The sequence below is a fragment of the Cololabis saira genome, chromosome 21 (assembly GCF_033807715.1).
Source record: "Cololabis saira isolate AMF1-May2022 chromosome 21, fColSai1.1, whole genome shotgun sequence".
NCBI lineage: Eukaryota > Metazoa > Chordata > Actinopteri > Beloniformes > Belonidae > Cololabis > Cololabis saira.
The window spans coordinates 25284720-25307601 of NC_084607.1; the positions used below are offsets into that span (position 1 = coordinate 25284720).

The window sequence follows — 22882 nt, forward strand, 5'->3', positions numbered from 1 at the left end:
TAGGGAGTGTTGTGTTTTTCAAGACCTAGCTCCAGGAGCATGTCTGACTCCAACATTTCTTGACATGGATTTTTGATAATGAAGGAGGACAACAAAACGTCAGATTAACAAAGTGGGGAAGATACTGTTATCTTGGACATGTGACTGTGAAGTGGTATCTCTGAATCCCAGATGGCTCCATCCATCTCCATGAACCGTCATCATAATGGTTTTTACAATGGCAAGTGACAAACACAACACTCAAAATTAATTCATGATGGTCTTTGGAGATTTCAGCCACACCTACTATCTAACAATTTTCAACCTCATGTTTTTTCATTTTTTCACTTCTATTGGATCATATTTTAAAAGGAGCTGTCTGTAAGAAATGGCCAAAACTGGTACTGCAGTCACTTTCAAAATATTGTTGAGCGGCGTGTACCTTCCCCCTCCTCCCCCCGACCAGAGGTTGCCAGGTAGGCTGCAGAATGCAGCAGGAACGTAGGCTGCCATGGCTGCGATAATTAGAGCCGAGCTGGCAACCCGGATGCCGAAACAATACTGACTTGGTGATTGGGAGATAGGTGGAGGGTGGAGCTTCAGAAACAATACTGACTTGGTGATTGGGAGATAGGTGGAGGGTGGAGCTTCAGAAACAATACTGACTTGGTGATTGGGAGATAGGTGGAGGGTGGAGCTTCAGAAACAATACTGACTTGGTGATTGGGAGATAGGTGGAGGGTGGAGCTTCAGGCCAAAACAAAAATGACAACATAAACATCAGTTGAGGGCTGCAACTCCTCTTTTTAAACTGGAATATCCTGGCTTGAGTGCTGTTGTCAGTGACATAAGTATTTGAAATGAACATGATTTTTAAATGTCTGTTGACATATCGGGGTCATTTTATGATTCGTTTTATTATTGCTCTTACATACAGCTCCTTTACATAAAAGTTAATATATTTCCAAGTAATTCACACTGAAACAATTTAATTTCCCTTCGGGGATTAATAAAGTATTCTTCAATTCAATTCAGTTCTCTTAAAGCTGGTTCCTAAAGAAAATGTCTAACAAACACACTGCATTTGAATGTTTTTGAAAAAGTTAATTCTGCAACAAAGCTCTTGTAAACATAAATAATGACAGTGGTATATTTCAGTGTCAGAGGTGTTTTTCTTCTCTGTCAACTTGAGTCTTTTATTTTAATTACCATGCAAACTGATAATCACAAAAATACTATGTCTTATCCATCACCTATTTAAAAAAATTAAAACAGCTCACATCTTTATCACAAACCCCCAACATAGTTTACAGTATTTTACCATTTCTGGGACACTAAACAAAATGATGAATAAAAAGATTGAAAGAAAAATTGAAAGGAGTTAATGTGTAATCATAGGAAACTAGGTGTGGCTGCTGCCATGTGGAGTTCTCAAGTTCCCATCATGCACTGTTCAACACTGATACAACAATCATTTAGCTTGAATGCATTTAAAATATCTGCTATGGTTTCATGAGGTAAAATTATACAAATATAAAGTTATCTTACTGTCACATTTTTATTTTAAAACCAAACTGAAACTTCACAACAGAAGTTTCCAAGCACACAGTCACACAATCACATCACACGCTCTCAAGGTAAAATGTTTTTCTTGCAAACTGTAACATGTTTAGCTAAAAAATACTTTTCATAAAGCTTATTTTATCAGCGGCTACATTACACTTTTCACCATAAAGCTGGTCAAAACAGGTTTGACACGTTTATCATCTTTCTTTATCATCATCTTTCTGATGTAAAACCTTTCATATATTCTCTTTTTCACCGAATACAGTAGTCCATTTATACAATTCCAAGTATTTATATTTTCTGAGGAGCATGTACTTGGTTCAGGGAGCTGATGGACGGCATACTGGGAGGAGCCGTTTTGACTGCTGATGTCTCACCAGTTCCATAAAGTAGGTGAAATAAACTTTGTCTTATCAACAACTTAGTGTTTGCTGAATACAAATATATAACACATATACTTCCTCTGTTAAAAAAACCCCAAAAAACAAATAAAAACATTAATGACTTTTCACAGCTAAGTCTGCTTTCTCTTTTTTGAATCTCAGTTTTTCCACTGAGGTTTAAAAATGTTGTCCCTTTCAAACAACCCTTAAACAGCCTGATCAAACTCCTGTATCCTGCTCGTCATCCTCCTCCTCTTCCTGTTGGGATAAGAGCCTGTAGTGTTCATTGCTCACTGGCAGGAAGACAGTCCTGGGACGAACCTCGTCTTCATCAGGGCGTACTTGATTAGAAACGTAATCCAGCTGATCACTGGAGTTACATTTGCTGTACATCTCACGGTGCATCTCCTGGTCGGGTCCCTCCTCGGAGACAGTGTTACGGAGCCTGCGGTTTTTTATTGTGGAAAGGATGTAGCCAACAGGCACGGGTAAGCTGGCAAAGACTATGAGCATGACGATCATAACCAGGGCCCAGGCCGGGTACTCCAGAGTCGTCTCAGAAGCCTGAGGAGATAAAGAGGTAGATCATGAGCACAGAAAAATGAAAACAGGAACAGAGATGCTCTGGAGACTCTTTGCAAAGTAAATTATGCAAGCACTTTGACAGTTATTCAGCTACTATGGAAAACCCCAAAGTGGACGTCAACTATGCTATGTTTATGATTTCTCCGTAGAGTTTGTAGGAGAACCAAAGATGAAATACTGTCTATTTCAAACTGTTTCCATACGTTTCAAAACATCTTTTACAAAGTTAAGAGAATAGGTGCAGATAAACCCATTTATGTGTACGCCACAAACAGCCCAGACTCTGGTTACAGTTTGTTTATTTGTTGTGCTTTTAACAAAAGAATGGTGTCTACATCAGATCTTTTTCAGAAATTAGTTACTTGGCTATAATTCTTTTTTGGCAGATGTTTGCTAGCTATATTTTTCTACATCAAGCGTCTCACAAGTTATTCTGAATTGATTTGTCGCCACTCAGATAGAGGCTGTCTGCATATATGAAGAATGAAAAATAGGCCATGCAGGTAAAAATATGATAATGAGCTGAAAAAACAAGTGGGGAGCTCTACCAGCATTTACTGTAATGGACAGCTAAAACTGGGGGTTTCAATGCTAATAGTAGCCATGAGATTAATGCAGCTATGTGCAGGGAGGGTTTCACCCAAACAGATAAAAATTACATGAGATTTTCAGAGTGAACACTTGAGATATGCGGTTACTGGCAGAGTCAGACATGCAGTCTGAATTTGAATTAGATGTAGTTGATTTTTATAGAAGAAAAAGAAGATTTTCAAGCTAAAAGTGGAGACCCCACAGCACTGAAGGTGAAATCCTGAACAACATTGCTATGGAAGACACAAAGAGTCTGCTTGAGAGTCTTTTAATGATTCTGTTCTGTAAAGGACTTTATATTAATCAGTTCATTTACTCGACCGTTAGGAAAAAAACAAAAGACCCAAGTCTTGCACACACTTAAATTTAAAAGATTTAGCTATTTCATGTTCTATCAGTCTATTCTATCATATCTAGTCTATCATATGTCAAACTGTGCCATGAAGAACCAAAAAAGAAAAATCATAAACATCCTGGAGTGAAAATCTTAATTCCCAACTGGGTGTTTTGACTTTAACATCCTGGATATAAAAATATATAAAAATATGCAATTATGCCTTACTGTGTTCTGGTCCCAGGCGGTGTACGTGGGTCTTTTGAAGACCATGCGCAGGAAACTGGCAACCAGAAGGCCAACCATTGCCAGTAAACACACATATTTCCAGAGATACTTGTACACCACTGGAGGTCGCCATTTGAGCATGACTTCAATATCATCCAGGAAGCTGCGGTGATGGAAAGGAGCAATGCACGTTTTCAAAACAAGATACAAAGATAATGAAATAAATACAGACCTAATCATTTAAAAATAAAAAAGCCAATGCTTACCGATCTGTGCCATAAACCCATGACACGCTGAAGGTTTCAAAAATGACAACTATGACTAACGGTAGGGTTGCAGAGTAGTCATCAAACATAGCCACAAAATAGTTCCCAGAGCGCTGGGTGAACAATAATCCAATTATGAATCCCAAAACACAGCTGGACACTGAAAAACAGGTGAGAATAAAGACATTATGAGACCAATGACAAAAGTGTAAGTTTAACGACAAAACAGTTGTAAAAAATAAATGAACATTCACTGAATTTATTCTTGGATTATCTAGCGACTCAATGCTTTCTACATAGAGAGTAGTGTTTGAGTGTGTGTTGGCTGTGTAGTACCGGTGAGTATGGTTCGGTGGCGTCCCAAGAGGCTGAAATTGTCCATGAGAGGTGTGAGGATTCCCTGCATGGTCCCAAACATGGTGCTGAGGCCCAGGTTAAGCAGCATGAGGAAGAACAGCACGGACCAGAAGGGGCTGGCTGGGAAGAGGGCCATCACCTCAGTGAATGCTATGAACGCCAGGCCCGTCCCTTCAACACCCTGCCCACACACAAACAGGAGAACATACACATACTGAGGATATATATGCACAGATTTTAAATAAAATAAACAGTCAGGAAACCATTTTTTTTTCTCATCACCCTCTGTTCCTTAGTTTCTCCTTTCTTTCCTGTATTGCAGCAAAAACAAAACACAATGTTCTATATATTTCATCCACTTCCCTGCTGGATACTATATATATATATATATATATATATAGGACCTCCCTAAAAACCTGCAGGGCTTCTAGAAACATCAACTATTTTATTTAAATTCAATTTTATTTATATAACGTCAGAAGTCATCTCCAGGTGCTTTCCAGAGACCCAGAACATGACCCCCGAGCAATTATTACATAAACATAACATAAACAATGGCAGGTAAAAACTCCCCTAGTGGGAGAAAACCTTACACCAAACAGTGGCAAGGAAAAACTCCCCTTTAGGAGGGAAGAAACCGGGACCAGGACCTGGATTATAAGGGGGGACTGTCCTGCTGAAGACCAGCTGGGCAGAGCAGGAAGAGAAAAAACAGACATAGAGAATGAAGAACAGAGAAAGGAGAGACACAGACACAATGGCTAACTGGTGCACTACAGAATATAATTTGATAATTATGAAATAATTATAAAATAAAATAATTTGATCCCTGATTTGAGGTCACAAAGTAAATTACCTGCAGTACTTGCACGTGCAGTAAAGAAAAGCAGTTATATCCTACTTTTTTCAATTTATTCTAAATTCAAAATACTGTATCAATCCCTGAAGGGGAAATGAATTGTCGCAGTAGTCATGATTAAAGTCTCATCAAAGAGTCATTGTATTTGACTTAATCCTGGCTCTCATGAAGTCCTCAATCATCTCTGTTGTCTTGTTCACATTTAAGATGAGATGATTGTTTCCACACCACGCTGCAAAACTGTCTACCAGTTCTCTGTACTCACTCTCTTGTCCATCACTGACACATCCCACAAATGCAGAGTCATCTGAGTATTTCTGAAGGTGACAGGACTTTGACTTGTACTGGCAGTCAGCCTGTGGTGCTGCTGTGCTGCTGACCACCTGGTCAAACACACAACCCTTCACTCTCAAAAACGCTGCTCTGTTTTTCAGGTAGTCAGTAATCCAAGTGATTGTGGAACATCCACCTGTATCTTCTGGAGTTTGCTACGTAGTACTGCAGGCTGGATGGTGTTAAATTCCCTAAAGAAATCAAAGAATGCGATCCTCACAGCGCTGCCTTTTTTTTCCCAGATGACTGTTGGTTTGTTGAAACAGGTGTATGATGGGATCTCCAACCCCAATATCACAACCATAAAGCAAACTGCAGTGGGTCCTGGAAGGGGGTTGTTTGCTTATTCAGGTGGGTCAATAAAAGTCTCTCCAGGACTCTCATGATGTGAGATATTAGGGCTGTAGTAATTTGGAGAAGATGGATTAGATTTTTCGTACTGGTAAAAGGCAGGATGTCATCTACAGGACTGGAAACTCCTCCTGGATCAGGCTGAAGTTGAAGAGCTGCTGCAGTATCCCACAGTGCTGGGCCGTACAGGCTTCAGGACTCTGATGCTGATGCCATCTGGACCTGCAGCCTTGTTCCTATTCAATTTCTCTAGTGGCCTCTTCACCTAACTGCTAGAGGCAGACAGGTGGGAGGGGAGCCTGAGGGGAGCCCAGCATCTCATGATGTGGTAGGAGACAACGATGGAGCAGCAGCAAGATCCAAGATGAAAAAGCTGAAGTGTGATGGGAAGCTGTGGATCAAGGGAGGACGGGAGGTCTGCTTAGCTGGAGGCAAGAGAGGAGGATGCTGCGATTGTTTCTGAACCTATTGAAGAATGTGTTTACTTCATTGGTTCTGTTAAGACTTCCATGAAAGGAACTTTTTGATTCTTATTGAGGCAAGGCAAGTTTACTTGTACAGCACATTTCATGTACAAGACAGTTAAAGGTCTGGAGGCTGATGCACACCTAAAAAAGACTTGGTGAAACAGGTGCGTAGGAGTAGGTAGGAGTGAATCAAGGAAAAAAAGGGGGGTCTCCCGCACACTGTAAAGTCAAATGCAAAAAACTTTAATAGGGTAAACACCGACCGTGGACCGAAACGTTGCTTTTTTGTTTACCCTATTAAAGTTTTTTGCATTTGACTTTACAGTGTGCGGGAGACCCCCCTTTTTTTCCTTGATGTACAAGACAGTTGAAAAGGCTTGACATAAAAAGATTAAAAAAGAATAATCTGAAAGTGAAAGAGTTTAAAAGCAGAAAAGTCAGACAGAGATAAGTTAAAAAGAAATAAACGCAGGAGATGGAAGAAATAAAGGTTGTAGTGCATTTTGGGAGATTACTGAAAGGTAACAGTAAATACAAAGTTCTCCTATCTTGCCGTAAAGCAAATGAGCGTTTCAGCAGCCCTGATGCATTCTGGGAGTTTATTCCACAGGTGAGGAGCATAAAAGGTGAACGCTGCCTCACTGTGTTTGGTTTTAACTCTGGGTACCGAAAGTGTGTGTGACCCTGATGACCTGAGGGCTCTGGTTGGTTCATCATGGACCAGGAGATCGGAGATATATTTTGGTCCAAAACCATTCGGAGAGTTATAAACCACCAGCAGGATTTTAACATATATTCTGTGACAGACAGGAAGTCAGTGTAAAGATGTAAGAACTGGAGTTATGTGTTCCATTCTCCTGGTCTTAGTGAGGACTCGGCAGCGTTCTGGACTAACTGCAGCCGTTTCCTGGGTTTTTTAGAGAGACCCGTGAGAACAGCGGCACAGTAGTCCCGTCTACTACGGATAAAAGCAAGGACAAGTATTTCTAAGTGAGAGACATCAGTCCTTTATTGTTGATATGTTGTTTAAGTGATACTAGGCTGACTTCACTACTGTCTTAATGTGGCTGTTAAAATTCAGGTCTGAGTCCAGAACCACTCCCAGATTTCTGGCTTGGCTATTTGTTTGTAGCTTTACTGCTTGAAGCTGAGTGCTGACGTTTAATCTTTCTTCCTTGGCTCCAAATACTATTATTTCTGTTTTGCCTTCATTTAACTGAAGAACATTCCGCCACATCCATTATTTAATTTGATAAATGCATTTGATCAATGTTTGAATTTAATTATAGTCTCCTGATGAAATGTTTATATAGATGTGTGTGTCATATGAATACCGGTAGTTTTTTTTCATAATTTGAGTGGGAGTGGGAGCATAAAGATGTTAAACAACAGAGGCTCCAGAAGTGCACCTTGAGGAACTCCTCATGTTATTTTTGTTAGCTCCGATTTGTAGTTTCCTAAAGAGACAAAACAGTCCCTGTCTTTTAGATAGGACTTCAACTATGCAAGTGTTGTGCCAGAACGTCCAATCAACGTTCTTCAATGCGTGTATCAAGATGTTACATTGATAAGGAAGCCTAATGACAGTACGGTATATGCTTAACTCATTGATAAGGGGTGGGATTAAATAAGTATTACCTCTTCCCACTCATTTTCAGATAGATGAATCAATTCATTATGTCTTGTCTTCTTTTTTTATGTATTATACAGTTTTTCTTGTCTGTCCACTACTGTGTGATTACTTTTCAGTTTCTTTCTTATTGTGTGCATGTTTTTTTTTGTACTGCCACTACTATGATCTACCGTGTCAAATGCAACACTGAGATCAACTAAGATCAAGACTGAAATGTTGCCACTATCTTTATTGGAGTGAATGTCATCAATGACCTTTCTCAGTGCTGTGGTGTGGCTGGAAACCTGGCTAGAAGACATCAAAAAAGTCATTTAGTGTCCAGAGGTTATACAGCTGTTGAAAAACAGCCTTTTTCTCTGATTTTACTAAGAAAGAAGAGATTTGATACGGGCCTATAGCTGTTCATAACTGGCCTGTCTAGACTATTCTTTTTTAAAAGTGGCTTAATGACAGCCGTTTCGGGGCATTTGCTTTATCAAACCCTTTTTGTGTTTTCTTTGACCTGTATGTTACCACAAAACCCGCAGTTGAGTCTGCAGTTGTTCAAGGAAGACTCATACATGACAGTACAGGTACACAGGTTATGGAAATGATTAGGTTTGAAAGTACCCTGTGTTCTAATGTTGATGATCTGTTAAACTCTTACACACCAAGTGTTTTAAAGGTTTTGGATACCATTGATCCTGTCATGGTTACAATGGTTAAAAGTAGGCAAAATACACCATGGAGAAAAGAGGACTCAGTCAGGGCACAGGCCCAGGAGCGCCAGAGAGCGGAAAGGAAATGGCGCAAGTCAAAGCTCCAGATTCATTATGAGATTACAAAGAAAAGTTATGCATGTTCAACCAGACTTTCCATAGAACAAGGGAGTTATTTTTCTGAAATCATTACAAACTGCAGTAACAACTCTCATGTCTTGTTTGCTGCAGTAAACAGATTAACAAACCCTCTGGGTTTCACTGCCCATAGAACCCACTTCTACATCTAAGTGTAATGAGTTTGCAATATTCTTTGATGATAAAGTTCAAGGCATTTAAAATGCAATAATTTCCATAACACAAAACTCCTCTGCAGCCAGCTAGACACGTAGAGCAGACACATTTCACTCACTGACAAAACAGTGGAAGAGATCATCTGTAGTCTGAGTCCATCAACGTGCTGCCTTGATAATTTGTCTTCTAGATTATTAAAGTCTGCGCTGAGCAGTTTGTAACTTGCTTATCTCGTCAACATCTCACTTCAGACTGGAACATTTCCAAGACTTTAAAAACTGCCGTCATTAAGCCTCTTCTAAAGAAGAGCAGTCTTGATGCCACAGTTTACACAGCTTAGTTGTTTTTGCAATTGCCCCTCGGGGATAAATCAAGTTTTTCTGAATCTGAATCACAGTACAGAATCAGCCCATATCAAACCTGCCATTCTTGGGCAAAGTCCTAGAAAAAGTTCTATACCAACAGCTTAATGACTTTCTCCTGTCTAACAATGCTTTGATACTTTCCCATCAGGCTTTTGGCCCCAGCACAGCACTGAGACAGCTCTGATGAAGGTCACAAACGATATCCGCCTGAACACAGATACAGGCAAAGTCTCTGTCTTAGTTCTTCTGGACCTGAGTGCTGCCTTTGATACAGTTGACCATGTGATCTTATGGCGCTTTTGCATTAGTACCGCCTTAACTCGGTTCTACCCGCCACGGACCCGTTTTGCGCTTTTGCACTAGGGGCTGAGGCGGGCAGAGCCGCTCCAAGCCGATACTATTTCTGTAACCATTTCAGCAAGGTTCTAATCAGGGCTGAGCAGGGACTATTTCTGACGTCACCACCCTCCACACCTCTGATTGGTCGGGGGGCGGGCCCGTCATCACCCTCCACGCCTCTGATTGGTCGGGGGGCGGGGCCGGCAGAAGTTTGAATCAGGAAGCGGGAGTCAGAGCGAGAGCGACCCGCGGCTCGCTGCGATTTTATTATAAAGCGCAAAACGTCTGTTTGGTGATCCAACTCTGAGGTGCAGATGTTCATAAACCTGGGGGCTGACGAGAGAATTAAAAAAGGGATGTAGACGGGCTGTTTTACTCTCAGCCGCTCGCGGCTCCAGCTGATTTCTGATCAGCGCCGACACGAACAAAGCGGTTGCGCAATCGAGTACGTCACAGCAGCTTCACCCCAACCTGCCCACTTCTCCCCTGGCTGTGAAAAAACACACGGGTAGAGACGGGTAGAGGCGTGACGAGCCGAGTCGGGCCGAGTAAGTCCTAGTGCAAAAGTGCCATTATTACAGAGGTTAGAAGACTGGGTGGGAATCTCTGGTCCTGCTTTAAACTGGTTCAGGTCCTATCTTGAGGACAAGAGGTACTACCGTACGTTGAAATTGGTAACTGTGTCTCAGACCAAATGGCTATGCCTCAATCCTGGGATCCCTATTATTCAATCTCTACATGCTTCTATTAGGCCAACTAATACACAGCTATAATGTGTCCTACCACAACTATGCAGATGACACTTAGATCAACGTGTCACAGTCGGCAGGACAACATGGGCAAGGACGATGACAGTGTGCCACTGCTTCAAACAAATCAATGTGTGGATGCAAAATCATTTTCTCCAGTTAAACTCAGACAAAACTGAAATCATTGTCTGTAGTCCACAGAAACAAAGAGAAAGTGTTATCAGTTCCTTGCGACTCTCTCTCTAGAGCCTTAAAATCAAGTTAGAAATCTTGGGGTAATATGTGACTCAGATCTGAACTTTAACAGCCACATTAAATCAATAACATCAGCAGCTTTTCACCATCTAAAAACATTGCCAGAATCAAAGGAATAGTGTCTAAACCAGCTTTAGAAAGACAAATCCATGCGTTAATCACCAGCAGGTTAGTCTACTGTAACTTATGGAAGCTTCTGTTGACATGAATAAAACTCAAAGAAAACACAAGAATGGTCAGACAGGGCAATATCTGTCACCAAAGCCTTAAAGATGTTCAGACCGTAGGAAGTTATAATGGCAAGACAATGTCCTTTGTCGTACATTTTTTCATTAACCATGTTGAGTAAGTCCAAAATTTTCAAGAACACAAAATGATTCCTTTGCTCATACTGTATGTTGTGAGGTCTATCAACATGGATGTTAAAATCCCCAACAACAATTACACAGTCAAAATCAACACAGATGACCGACAGCAGTTCAGCATCAGCATCAGAGAAGGTTGCATGGTACTGAGCTTGAGAAACAACACACAAGATGACCTTACTCCAGATCTGTTGAGGCAGTGTCTGTACAGCCGCCCGGATGAGCTAGAGTGTGATGTGACTTCTACGAGACGTTCAGATTCGGCGCATTTTCTTTACGTAACCAAAATGCAAACCACGCCCACAACTATAAAAGCGTGTAACTGCATGCGAGCGTCCGACTATCGCGTAGCACTGTCCATCTCCCTCCAGCCAGCTGCCACTTTATTGAGGTTTTTGTAGTGAAATGAGGAGGAATCATAGAGATAACTTCTCATTTCAACTAACTGGATCAGCCGTTCCTCATCCGTGACCGTTTCCTACAGCGCTTTCAACCGGCTTTCAACGCAAGCGACAGGAAGAAAATAGAAGCAGGGCGTCCGACAAATGTTCAGGTCAAAACGGCACGGAGCGCAGCGCTGCGTCCAGTTAGGACAGTCCAATAGAAAATAAAGCAATGGAATTGATTTTGTCGCTGACGCTTGCTCGCATCACATGCAGTTATGATACGGTGTAATAACTCCGCCGGCCGGAGATTCCGCCATTTTTTCGTAGCGATGTATCGCGTCATTCAGGCAGCCAATCAGCACAGAGCCTCATTATCATAGCCCCGCCCACTCAGAATCCTGCATAGATAATGAGGTTAGAGAATGAGATGATAAAGACATGGTTTAGAGGCTGAATTTCTAATTTATTTAGCAAAAACAATCAAAAGCTTGTTTTTAAGACATTCAAGGCCTGTTTAAAATAAGGATTAGATGCCATAATAGGTCCCCTTTAAATAGAGCTGTGAATTGCAAACGTCAGGTGGATATCATTATTAATGAATGACAGCTGATTCTCAGATTTGGAACATTTTCTATTTTTATTTATGATAAATGAAAATTTCAGGATAAAACAATAACCTACTGTAAAATTGATTATCATTTAGGACGTTCTATTTTCATTGAATGTGTGAGTAAGTCATTTGAAATGCTGACTTAAAAAGCTTGTTTCAGTATTTTAATCCTTTCTCCTGAGGGCATTTTCTGCTTCTTCTTCGATTATGGAACAGGCTCTTGTGACTCTTGTTATGATACGTTTTTAATATGTCAAACATACCTTGTTCATCTCCTCCTCCAAACTGCAGTCAGTGATTTCAGGGCCCACCATGGGGCTGAAGTGATGGTACCACTCTCTGTAGTCAGGAATGGAGACAGATGTTGGGTCTGTCATGTTGAACCAAGGCCACCAGTGCTGGCTGGATCCATCTGTTGCCTTGAGGTTTAAGACAGCAAGATTTCTAGGAGACATTCAAAGTGAAAAAGAAAAACACAAACGTAAAAAGACAGGAAATACTCCCATGATAGAATATAAAGGCAAACATCACACCTTTCGGTCTGAGAATAAAACAAGGCGAAGTGGGCAGCTATATAAAGCAACTGGGAATGTTTTATTCATGCACACCACAAATACACAAATGCATCTGTACTCAGCCACGCAGCGCAGTGCGATGTTCTTGGCACGGAAACCCAGCACGACAAAAACCACTAGTGAGGCCAGCACAGACGTCATAAAGTTGATGCAGGAGACCATTAGCGCATCTCTGTGGCAGTTGTTGTGCACTGGATTGTAGGAGGAGTAAGCGATAACGGAGCCGTAGCCCAGACCCAGAGCGAAAAACACCTGAGTGGCTGCCTGACGCCAAACCTGAACATGACCCCAGATCTCCAGCTGAAAAATACAACAAAGCAAAGTCTCACTAAGCCATCAGTTATTCTTTTACATTTTTAGTTTGTCATTCATCAGATAATTCAAGTTAGAAATCAGAAACTATATGTCCAATATATAAAACATTATGACAAATGAAGAGCGTAACAGGAATGTGACAACTTTGCTTACTCTCGGATAAAACATGTAGGTGATCCCTTCCATGGCACCATCCAATAACAACCCTCTGATGAGGAAAATGAAGAGCACCACATAGGGAAAAACTGAGGAAAAGTACATCACCTAAGATTGGAAGAAACAGAGAACGGTTTATGTGCCAGAAAACTTTTTTAAGAGGGCCCATCTTGGGAAATATGCTTATGTTTGACATATCTGGAACATTATGAAACAAAATACATACAACACAGGAGAGCACAGAAACCAAATTGCTGAAAAGCTAAATCTGTACGTCTAGAAATTGTTAGAAAATATATGTTTCCCTTAAAACCAAAGCAGTTGGTGTCTTCAGTTCCTTATTACTTAAAAAAGTGTTGCTAAATTATGAGGTGAGGGAACATTGTGGTTAAATATTCTCAACACCTGTTTGCTGGAATCAAATCTAAAATGAGAACAGTGATTGTTCAAAATAGATTTCAACTTCTCAGTTTCAATATTTTATGTACAGTAGTTCCTTCCCATTTACTGTTAAGTAGAGGCTTTAAATGGTTGGCAATCCATTGCGTTCTGGGAAGTGTTAGTATTAACTTCTGCCATTTATTGACCCATTTTCTTGCTATGTTCCAAACTATTTCTTGGACAATTATTTTGATGTGCAAACACATACATTTAGTTGACTTGCACCGGAGGGAGGAGAGCCATTTGTCATTGTTTATAGTTTTTTGTTTAGCACCAATCCACAGGGAACAGGACAGTTAAATTCAGCTCTTCCACTCCCTCCATTTGCCTTGACTTTTAACCGACCTTTCACTTGGTTCACTTGGTTCTTCTACATACAACTTTATTTTTCACTATTTTATGAGCACAAATGTGTGAATCAGTGATGAAACATTTGCTGTTGTTATAGGAGTCTTTTAGGTCAGGTTTCTCTCACCTTTGCAGAGGACTTGATGCCCTTGATCATAGCCAGCGACACAATTGCCCAAGCGGCCAATAAACAACCCGTCATGATGGGGTTGAACTCTCCAGATTCCTCTATAGAATTTGTGATGTTAAGAGCTCTCCGAAACCAGAAATATGACGTTGGGGAGCTACTCGAACATTCCTTTGCTGTTGATTGAAGACAGACAACACTGTAGGCAACGGTCTGGCTTTTGTTTTTTCTTTTTTTTAACTTCTCTATTATAAAAGTACCTGTATCATTGGTGCCGACATCGGATGGACACTGTTCCCATGCCAGAGGATACTGAAAGGAGTTACCCAAGTAGAAGAGGCTCCATGCAATGATGACATTGTAGTAAAGAGCCACATAAAAACAAACCTAGACAGGAAGAAATTCCTTAATTACTTCATGAATATTATTCAATTAATATGTATATTACACACTCACTGAGAATGTATTTAAATGGCAATAAATCTAAATATACAATAGAATTCAGTTGTGTATCTGTTTGTCTTTATGCATTAAAAGTTATGGTTAACCTGTTGCATCTTTTGTAGAAAAAAAGTGGTCAAGATTACTTTTCACACTGACTGAATAGCCAATTTAAGAGTCTTTGTGTGAGCAGAGACGGCTTACAAACTGTGTATTCAGCTTGTCTTGTCTGTAGAGAAAACCGTTATGCAACAAGCAGCCTGCAAAAAAATTCCGCACACTGCCTCTCAAGTTACAGCATGACATGATGTCATCACCATCCTTCAGTATACACAGAGTGCTGCCAGTGATGTAAAAAAAAGAAAACTGTGTACAGAAAGGTGATAAAAGAGGTATGGTATTTAATGAGAAACAGTAAAAAGGAGGCACTCTGAATTATTTCTTTGGAGGGGTTTACAAGTACTGATCAGAGTCGTACCTTGAAAAATCATCAGGCTTTACCACTTCTTCTTGGCTGCTTCTTTTGATTTAAGTTGTGAATTTGATCTCAAATATATGGTTAAAAAAAAAAAGTAAAACGAAAAGAGACAAAGCTCACAATGCAGCTGGAGTAGCCGATCCCCGCCAGTTTTGGGGAGATGTGTTTCCATACGCCTATGCTGCCCTGTCGAATGCTCTGGCCTGCTGCCAGCTCCATAAAAAACAGTGGGACTCCCACAATCACCAGAAGAAAAACATAGAGGAGCATGAAGGCTCCTAAAGGAGGAAGGGAAGACAGATTTGTTTTTTAAATTTCGGGCCACTTTGCCTTTACAAATTTAGTTCAGCAAAAGATCTTCTGTAAATTGTGCGTTACAAGCCACTTACCTCCTCCATTTTGGTGGCAAAGGTATGGAAACCTCCACACGTTCCCCAAGCCCACACTGAAGCCCACTTGAGCCAACACATACTGAATCTTAGAATCCCACGCAGGCCTGTCCTCGTCATTGTCTTGGACCCCATCAGAACCGGACAACGTTGTGAGCTGCGTTTCGGACTGGCCCTCTCCGAGCCAGGCTCTGTCCTCGTCGCAGTCCAGTTCAGCTTTCTCCATCTGCTCATAAACAGAAGAAATAGAAGGAGAAATGTATAAATGAACGTTATCTTTGACATGGGAAAATTGACATGCAAAATTTTGGGGTCAACAAACTTAAAAGAGAATGACTTGCTGAGCACCCTCAATGGTATAAAGCTAAGAAAAGTCAAAGAGGATAAAAACAAAAGTAGTAGGGTCCAGCCTGCACTATACTGTCTGTTAATTTTGATTTAGTTAAGGTATAGTTGATTATATTTCAAAGAAAGTAAATTGGAGTTGGCCAAAACTGATGTCAGTGGTTTAAGCATTAAAGAAAAATCTGAATCTGGCAAGAAAATGCAGTTGGTTCAACGTTGTCTTTAAAAATTTAATTTACAAAAAAATAGGGAGCCTTCAGGAGCTGTTTACAAAAGGATCAACTCTTGTGTTCACGTGTTCGCGTGTGAGTTGAGCTCCGGCTTCCACCCTCCAGCTCTCACATCAAAACAGAAGTGATAAAGATTTGCCCTAACATGCAACAGTTACAGTATGTATGGACTATATAGCACAGAAGAGTAAGCAATTTTAAAAGGATTTTCACTGCATCTTACACTGATATTGATACTTTTAATCCTCAACATTTTTCATCAATAACTGTTCTCTTTCATAGATGCCTTTAGTGTTTCTTTTAAATACTGTTTCTAATCTATTGCCAATTAATTAGAAGGCATTTTCCCACACATCAATTTTCATTCCAATATTTTTTTTAGCATTTAGTTTTTAATATGCGTAGTGACATTTTTGAAACTAGGGTTGCACATTATTAAAAGTTCGGACTACAAAGGACTGCATGGTAAGTCAAAATAAACCAACAACACGTTTGAAAAAAATCAAAAAAGTTGCAAAAAAGTAAACCAGTGACAGAAATAATGTCAGGTTCTGACAATTAATTCATACGCAGCAACTCTTCTGACAGCCAGTCGAATCTCTAGACCACCGGACACTCACTAAGTCAGCTGTGTTGGATTGCATCCAAAACGGCTTAATGTGAGCCCAATGGGCTACAGGACGTGACTGAGCAGGCTCATTTCTATGTGCCCTTGTTGGTATCAGCTGGGGAGAATGGAAAATTACAAGAGGTGTATGACCTAGAAAAAAAAGCACATGGCTGTTCAAGACACATGGCCAGATGGGGCAGGTGGTTTCAGAAATACATACACCTAAGCAGAGGAGTGAGAGACTGCACCCAAAAAAACAGGAGGGGAAGTAGGGAGAGCAGCAGCCATTCAGGGATGAGTGGGTGGAAGTGGGAGGGAGGTCCGCTGGGAAGTGTTGGGTTTACATTGGCCCATGTTGTGGGTGGTGCTGCAGTGCATGAGGGCCATGCAGAGGGTACGCGACAAGTCAAGACTAATCCACCTGGACTTGGTTTATATAAAAACTGACAGTTATGATCAAAACAAGAGTTTCATAAACTTTACACATCCACATTTTTAGTTTACAAACTATACAGATTACAATTTCACAGTTGTGTTGTAGGAATCTTATATTAAAAAGCACTCAGAATGATTTTAAATTATGATTACTCCTTCATAAGTTATTGATAAAACTTAAATTGAAACTGATTCATCTTGTAAGTTTTTTAGCACTAAAACTAAAATTGCTTGTCTAGACGTTTGAAGATGTAATTTCGGTAAACGTCGGTGCATGAGTTGATGTTACGAGATGTTAAGATCCTGCTGCCACGACCTTCTGATTTCAAAGGAAAATAACGTGAGAATAGACGAAAAAACATGTCAAGTAAATTTATTGACATGGGTGTGTACATGAAAGATGTTTAAATGTTTCCGTTATTACGAAATATCCAAACCTGCTTTAAGGGAAACAGCAAACCTTTGTTATTACAGTTGTTTAAAAACCAACATTAATTCTATTAAACTACATTATTTGTGTTCACATATACAATTTGCTTTTAAAAGAGACGATCTTGCATGTCAACATTTTGTAATGAGCTTACAACCCTTAACACACTTAAAATACCATAATAATTCTCCAGTGCCTCCTGTACAGTTCTGGTGCATAACTAAAAGTTCTGCAAAAGAACTACAGTATATTTTTCTTTCCTTCTCTTATTCTATATTTGGCTAACCCTTAAATTATCTTCTTGCCCCATTGGGCCATTTCCCCCCAGCATAAACACACACCGGCGGGCACAAAGCACTCATACATAGAGGCTGTAAATTTGTGACTATTGGTCAGTTAGGTGCTATCTCTGGGTGTGTCTAAAAAAAAAGGCAACCGCACTTCATATCTGGGGAACAGAAAATGAACAAGAATATGCAGCAGTGGGCCAACTTACCTAAGTAGAGAATGTAATTAAATCTGTTTGTTTTATTCATTAACACAGATATTTATATTTATTTTTCTTAGCAACTAGTCTAGTTATGCCATATTTTACCCTGGATCTAAAGTACGTTGTAAAAATGAAAAAGTACAACAAGAAATGCAGTGCAAAAACCCACAGATGCATGTACTTATTACCTTTAAGGCTGAAGAATCAGCTAGACATAAACATAAACATATATACTTGTACCACACCGAGGATTCATTAATAACAGGCACCATCATTAATGAATCCTTGGTGTGGTACAAGTATATATATGTTATCTCGCTAAATATCGTGTCCTTCGTCTTGCAGTTATACAAATAAGTAGGAATAAAGCCCCTTTCACATGTACACTCCTACATGTCCACGTCATGTTTGAAAAGGAGTGGGAGTCTTTTTTTCCTCCTCTCTGTTTACTTTGGACCTACATCTTTCTGCCTTGTGCGAGGAATAAACTAAACAATTGCCAACTACATAGTACATTCCTAACTTTTAACTTTCAAGTCTGCTCACAGGATCAAATTGCAAAGCTGCCCTAAGAGTGTAACAGGGCTTATAGAAAGAAATACAGCTTAGCCAGAACTTAAAGAAAGCAGCACATAAGATCTCTTGCAGCACTAAATATCATTTTTTTCTATGCAAAAATGAGTTAAGAACATTGGATTGGTTTATGATGATGGGATATTGTGGAGATGTAAACCATATAGAGTTGAACATAATATCCTCAAACCATCAGCACTGCATAAGGCAGATGACAATCATGAATACAACCACGCCCCACCACTGCACCCACCCATGACAGACTGCTCCTTAACTCGAATTAAATCAATTATCACAAATTGAAGGGTAATTTGTAACTCATTATTAAAAAAAAAGAAACAATAATACTACATGTGGGCTTGAGTTGAGGTTTCATATTGATCAGAAGTGCAAGTGAACCCAGTGTATGGCAATTATTGTCAATATTAATTTTGTGGGGCGAAAGGTGAGGAAATAGAAAGGTAGTCTACTTGAGTGTTTGCACAGTGTGCACAGACGACTACGATCAGTACTGGAATTGAGGGGATGGGATTCCCCCTGAAATAAAAACGGTCAAAATCATCCCCCCTGTAAAACTGCCATCCCCCCTTTCCATCACTTATGTCATTTCATCAATGTATTCGATATTACTGTTATTTCAACATTTAGAGTCATCACCAGAAAAATAACTTTTTGACAATTTTCACCTGTTTCAAGTAAATTTTCACTTGAAATAAGTAGGAAAATCTGCCAGTGGGACAATATTTATCTTCTCATTACAAGCAAAAAAATCTTGTTCCACTGGCAGATTTTTCTACTTATTTCAAGTGAAAATCTACTTGAAACAGGTGAAAATTGTTGTTTTTTCCAGTGATGAGTCTTGTTTTAAGTGTAATGAGATTTTTTTTTACTAAAATGAGACATTTTAACTAGAAATAGGACAAATATTCTTATTTTGAGTTTTGCAGTGATCCATTTTACTTATCCTGTGAAGGACAAAATCATATTGATAAGTTCAGAAAACTGTTTTTTATTGTTGTGTTTTGATGTATTTGATGTAAGCCCAGTGGATATTTAAAGCTTACAGAAGGCTCCATTTAACTGCTGCTATGTCATTCCTGCAGTATTTCTGCAGCCGTTTTGGTCAGTGCTATTATTTGTAATATATTATATTATTTGTAATCAGCACAAATTATCTGTCCCCATATGATAAAATCCACCATCCCCCCTGATTTTTCTTTTTTACAACTCTAGTTGTAACTGTACTACTAGTACTGACTACGATACACCGCTTATCCACTACTTCCTGTATCTAATTATGTGCAACAGCTGTCTTGTTCTGCAGAAAAGTTTTGACAGTTGTTTTGACACACATTTTTCAGCATATTCAGCAGTATTGCATGCACAAGATGCACAAAAACTCGGGTGAGGAGGGAACATTATCCAAAGTTTGGTAAACAGTCTTGAAGCATTCCCGTCACCTTTTGGATCACAAACAAAGAAGTCGGTTAGTTGTAAATGATGCCAGTGTTAATATAAAGGTTTTCCCCTGACAATTGAGATAAAAACAAGGAATCAATGAATGAGTTGTGCAGACGAAATCAAAGCACCAAAAGCACGTTAGTACGCAAAACAAGGATGCGTTGTGGACGTACCATGCTGATGGCACAATCCCACAGAGGAGTAGGGTTTCCAGCAGTCCTGGAAGGAGTTGCTCTCTCTCTCACGGTGCTCTCAAGGCTGCGCTGGAACACTTCCTTTCAATAATCTAGTTTTTATTACTTACAAAGTTACACTTTACTAGGAGTCAAAAGGTTTCAGCGGGCAGTTCTGACAACTTGAGAGCCCACGCTTCGAGCGCTGGAGTTAAGTGTCGTCCCCAACTGGAGAAGAAGTGAAGGAGAGATCACAACAGCTGAGCCAATAAGGAGGCGGAGGGGGCTGAGCGTCCCAGCCTGATCCATGGTTCCGCGTTACACCGACGCAGAGCCTACGCCGTAGGTTACGGCGTAGCCTACGGCGTAGTGTACGCAGCGACGCGCACCGCTATGTGCTGCTGTTGTCTGCAGAGACGTCAAAAGCAGTCGTGTGTATTAATTAAAGCTTGACCAGGGCTTGCAGAAGCAGCCCTGATTGTGTGGATATTCATTTAATACAGCCATAACTCAGAGCAACACACAAGTAATCAAGTTCTGACTTATTTTCCATACATGATTAAAAAAAGAAAAGAAAAAAAAGGTGGAAAATTACTGGAGAGAGAGAGAGCGAAGACAGCTGTTGTCTTGTAGTTTATAGGTTAGAAGTGGAGATGCCAAAAAAGGTCATGTTACCAGAATTTCTAGAACTGCATCCAGCATTAAACAAGTATTCAATGACACAGAATGGGAGCACATGGTATGCATGTGGTGCAGAGACAACAGCAACACATCACGAGAGGGGTTGCATGTAGATCAGCTGTAGCCATAAACACACCATACATACATAACATACATAGAGGGAGCAAGTTCATGCAGTTCATGCAGGGGTGACTGTTATACACCTTTACATGCCCATGTGCAGCACTGGGAGACAGCTGTGGGACTCATTTAAATAAATACTAATGCTAAATGGTCTTTGAAATCCGATACTGACGTGAAAAAGGGATTCTGGTGTCACACAGCTGAGTCAAGCCAGTGAGAAGCAACTTAACTCTCCAGGCCACGTGTTGCTGGGTGGATATGAGGAAACCCCCCCTCTCCCTCTAGTGGAGACAATGTGCCAACATTACAGCTGAAATTTCACCTAAATAACTGTATTGGGCATAATATACTTTATAATAATAACTATCATTATTATGCTTTCACAGTTAAATCTTGTATTTACGTGTGAAACAAGAGAAGTGAACTTATGTTTAGTTTAGTTTTTAGTTTAGTTTAGTTTATTGTTTTGCACAGTTTTAAAAATATACAGGAAATATCAAATATAAATACTATAGGTGCAGGAAGAGGCAAAAAACCCAATGGGCTTATTTGAAGCCTCCACCAAAGTTATTAAAATTTCATGTGTTATAAAGAACACAAGATTAACATACAAAAACAAAAAGTATAACGACAAAAAAAGTGATGGCAAACTAATAATGCGATATATAAACAATAAAGAATAAAGACAAAAAAATAAGTGTGTGTGAGTGTGCATGGGATATTGTTTTTACAACTTATATTACTTATATTGACTCCAGAGCAAATAAGACGGTACATGTCACTATGAGTGAAACACATATATTCCACAACTTGTAACAAACAGCCCCTTTTAAATCAGTAAAATACATACATTAATATATCTTTGGGAAATTTCTATGAACACAGAAAATTACATAAAGATTAGATTAAAAAAAAGGCAGTGCCTAGCAATCCTTCAATAATATGTTTACATTTGATTTTACTAAACTGTTGACCGTGAAATTGCAACAACTTCCACATCAGTATCATTAGTGATTGTTGATTGTAAATAAAAAAAAGGAATGAAAAAGAGGAATGTTTCTGAACATGAAATTATTCCAACTTTATGGGAGACAGTGTATGTAAGAGGGACCTCAAGACAACTTAACCTAAAGAACATATAATAATAACAAATAATAACATATAATAATGACAAATAATAGAAAAAGAGACAAATTGAAAGTGTTTTACAGGGGGAAAAGAAGGAAACGGAGTATCAGAAACAATAAATAATACAACCAAACAATAAAACCATTTAATAAAAATAAAACACAAGACAAAGATTAGAAGGGATAAGGAAGGTTACACATGTACATGTAACATTATGCGACCGAAAACTTCATTTATGGAGGCATGGGCAACAACACTATAGTTTAACTTACAACTGCTTGGAGTTGGAGGACATTTAATATCAACATGAAGTAAATTTTGTCTGTGTGCAGCAGCAGTAGCTTGTTCAGCCTTTTTGTTTCTAATTGGTTTATAGAGATCAGGAATATATTCTGTCTGCTCTGTAGGTCACTAGTGTTCATAATTTAAAGTTCTCAAATAGTAAGTTATCAAGTAAGTTATAATGATTTAAAAAGTATCATTTATGAATTGCAGTTCAGAGTTGCTACTTATTCTGACTTTGAACTCTCATCGAAAACAAAATGGGACACTTAAAGCTCACAGGTCAGATGCTTTTTGAGGTGAAAGCATAGGACAGCAACCACAACCACCAATTCACATCGTAAATATGCATTTATGTATAGATGAATGCAGGGTAAATAGTGTTTGTATACAGTCGCATATAACTGCACATAGCAATAATAACTCAGGTATCTGCTAATTTATGCTCAGGTATACCGCAATATAATAATAATAATAATAATAATAATAATAATAATAATAATAATAATAATAATAATAATAATAATAATAATAATAATAATAATAATAATAATAATAATAATACATTTTATTTGAAGGCGCCTTTCTAAACACTCAAGGTCGCCGTACAATGGTTAAAAACAGTGTAACACAGTAATAAAAGCTAGGGGGTAAACAA

General features: G+C 39.3%; 1 protein-coding gene across 2 annotated transcripts; it reads right to left on the bottom strand.

Annotated features, from left to right (window-relative positions):
* Positions 1-1131: 1131 nt before the first annotated feature.
* On the bottom strand, positions 1132-20228 carry slc6a16a (solute carrier family 6 member 16a). Of its 2 annotated transcripts, XM_061711173.1 has the most exons (12): positions 20011-20228; positions 15264-15489; positions 14995-15152; positions 14216-14342; positions 13956-14131; positions 13037-13147; positions 12627-12868; positions 12257-12437; positions 4269-4470; positions 3933-4092; positions 3667-3829; positions 1132-2492 (listed from the first exon to the last, which is right to left on the bottom strand). In XM_061711173.1, the coding sequence occupies exons 1-12, from the start codon at positions 20011-20013 to the stop codon at positions 2148-2150; spliced, it is 2094 nt and encodes a 697-aa protein (XP_061567157.1). In that variant the 5' UTR covers positions 20014-20228; the 3' UTR covers positions 1132-2147. The 2 variants fall into 2 exon arrangements, with proteins under 2 accessions (XP_061567157.1, XP_061567156.1); XM_061711172.1 differs by having other exon boundaries at positions 13956-14342.
* Positions 20229-22882: the final 2654 nt, after the last annotated feature.

Coding starts and splice junctions, on each gene's coding strand:
- slc6a16a (XM_061711172.1), bottom strand. Junction 13,148..13,955: donor GCATCAAGTCCTCTGCAAAG/GTGAGAGAAACC, acceptor TTCCAATCTTAG/GTGATGTACTTTTCCTCAGT. Junction 2,493..3,666: donor CCGCCTGGGACCAGAACACA/GTAAGGCATAAT, acceptor TTATCTCCTCAG/GCTTCTGAGACGACTCTGGA.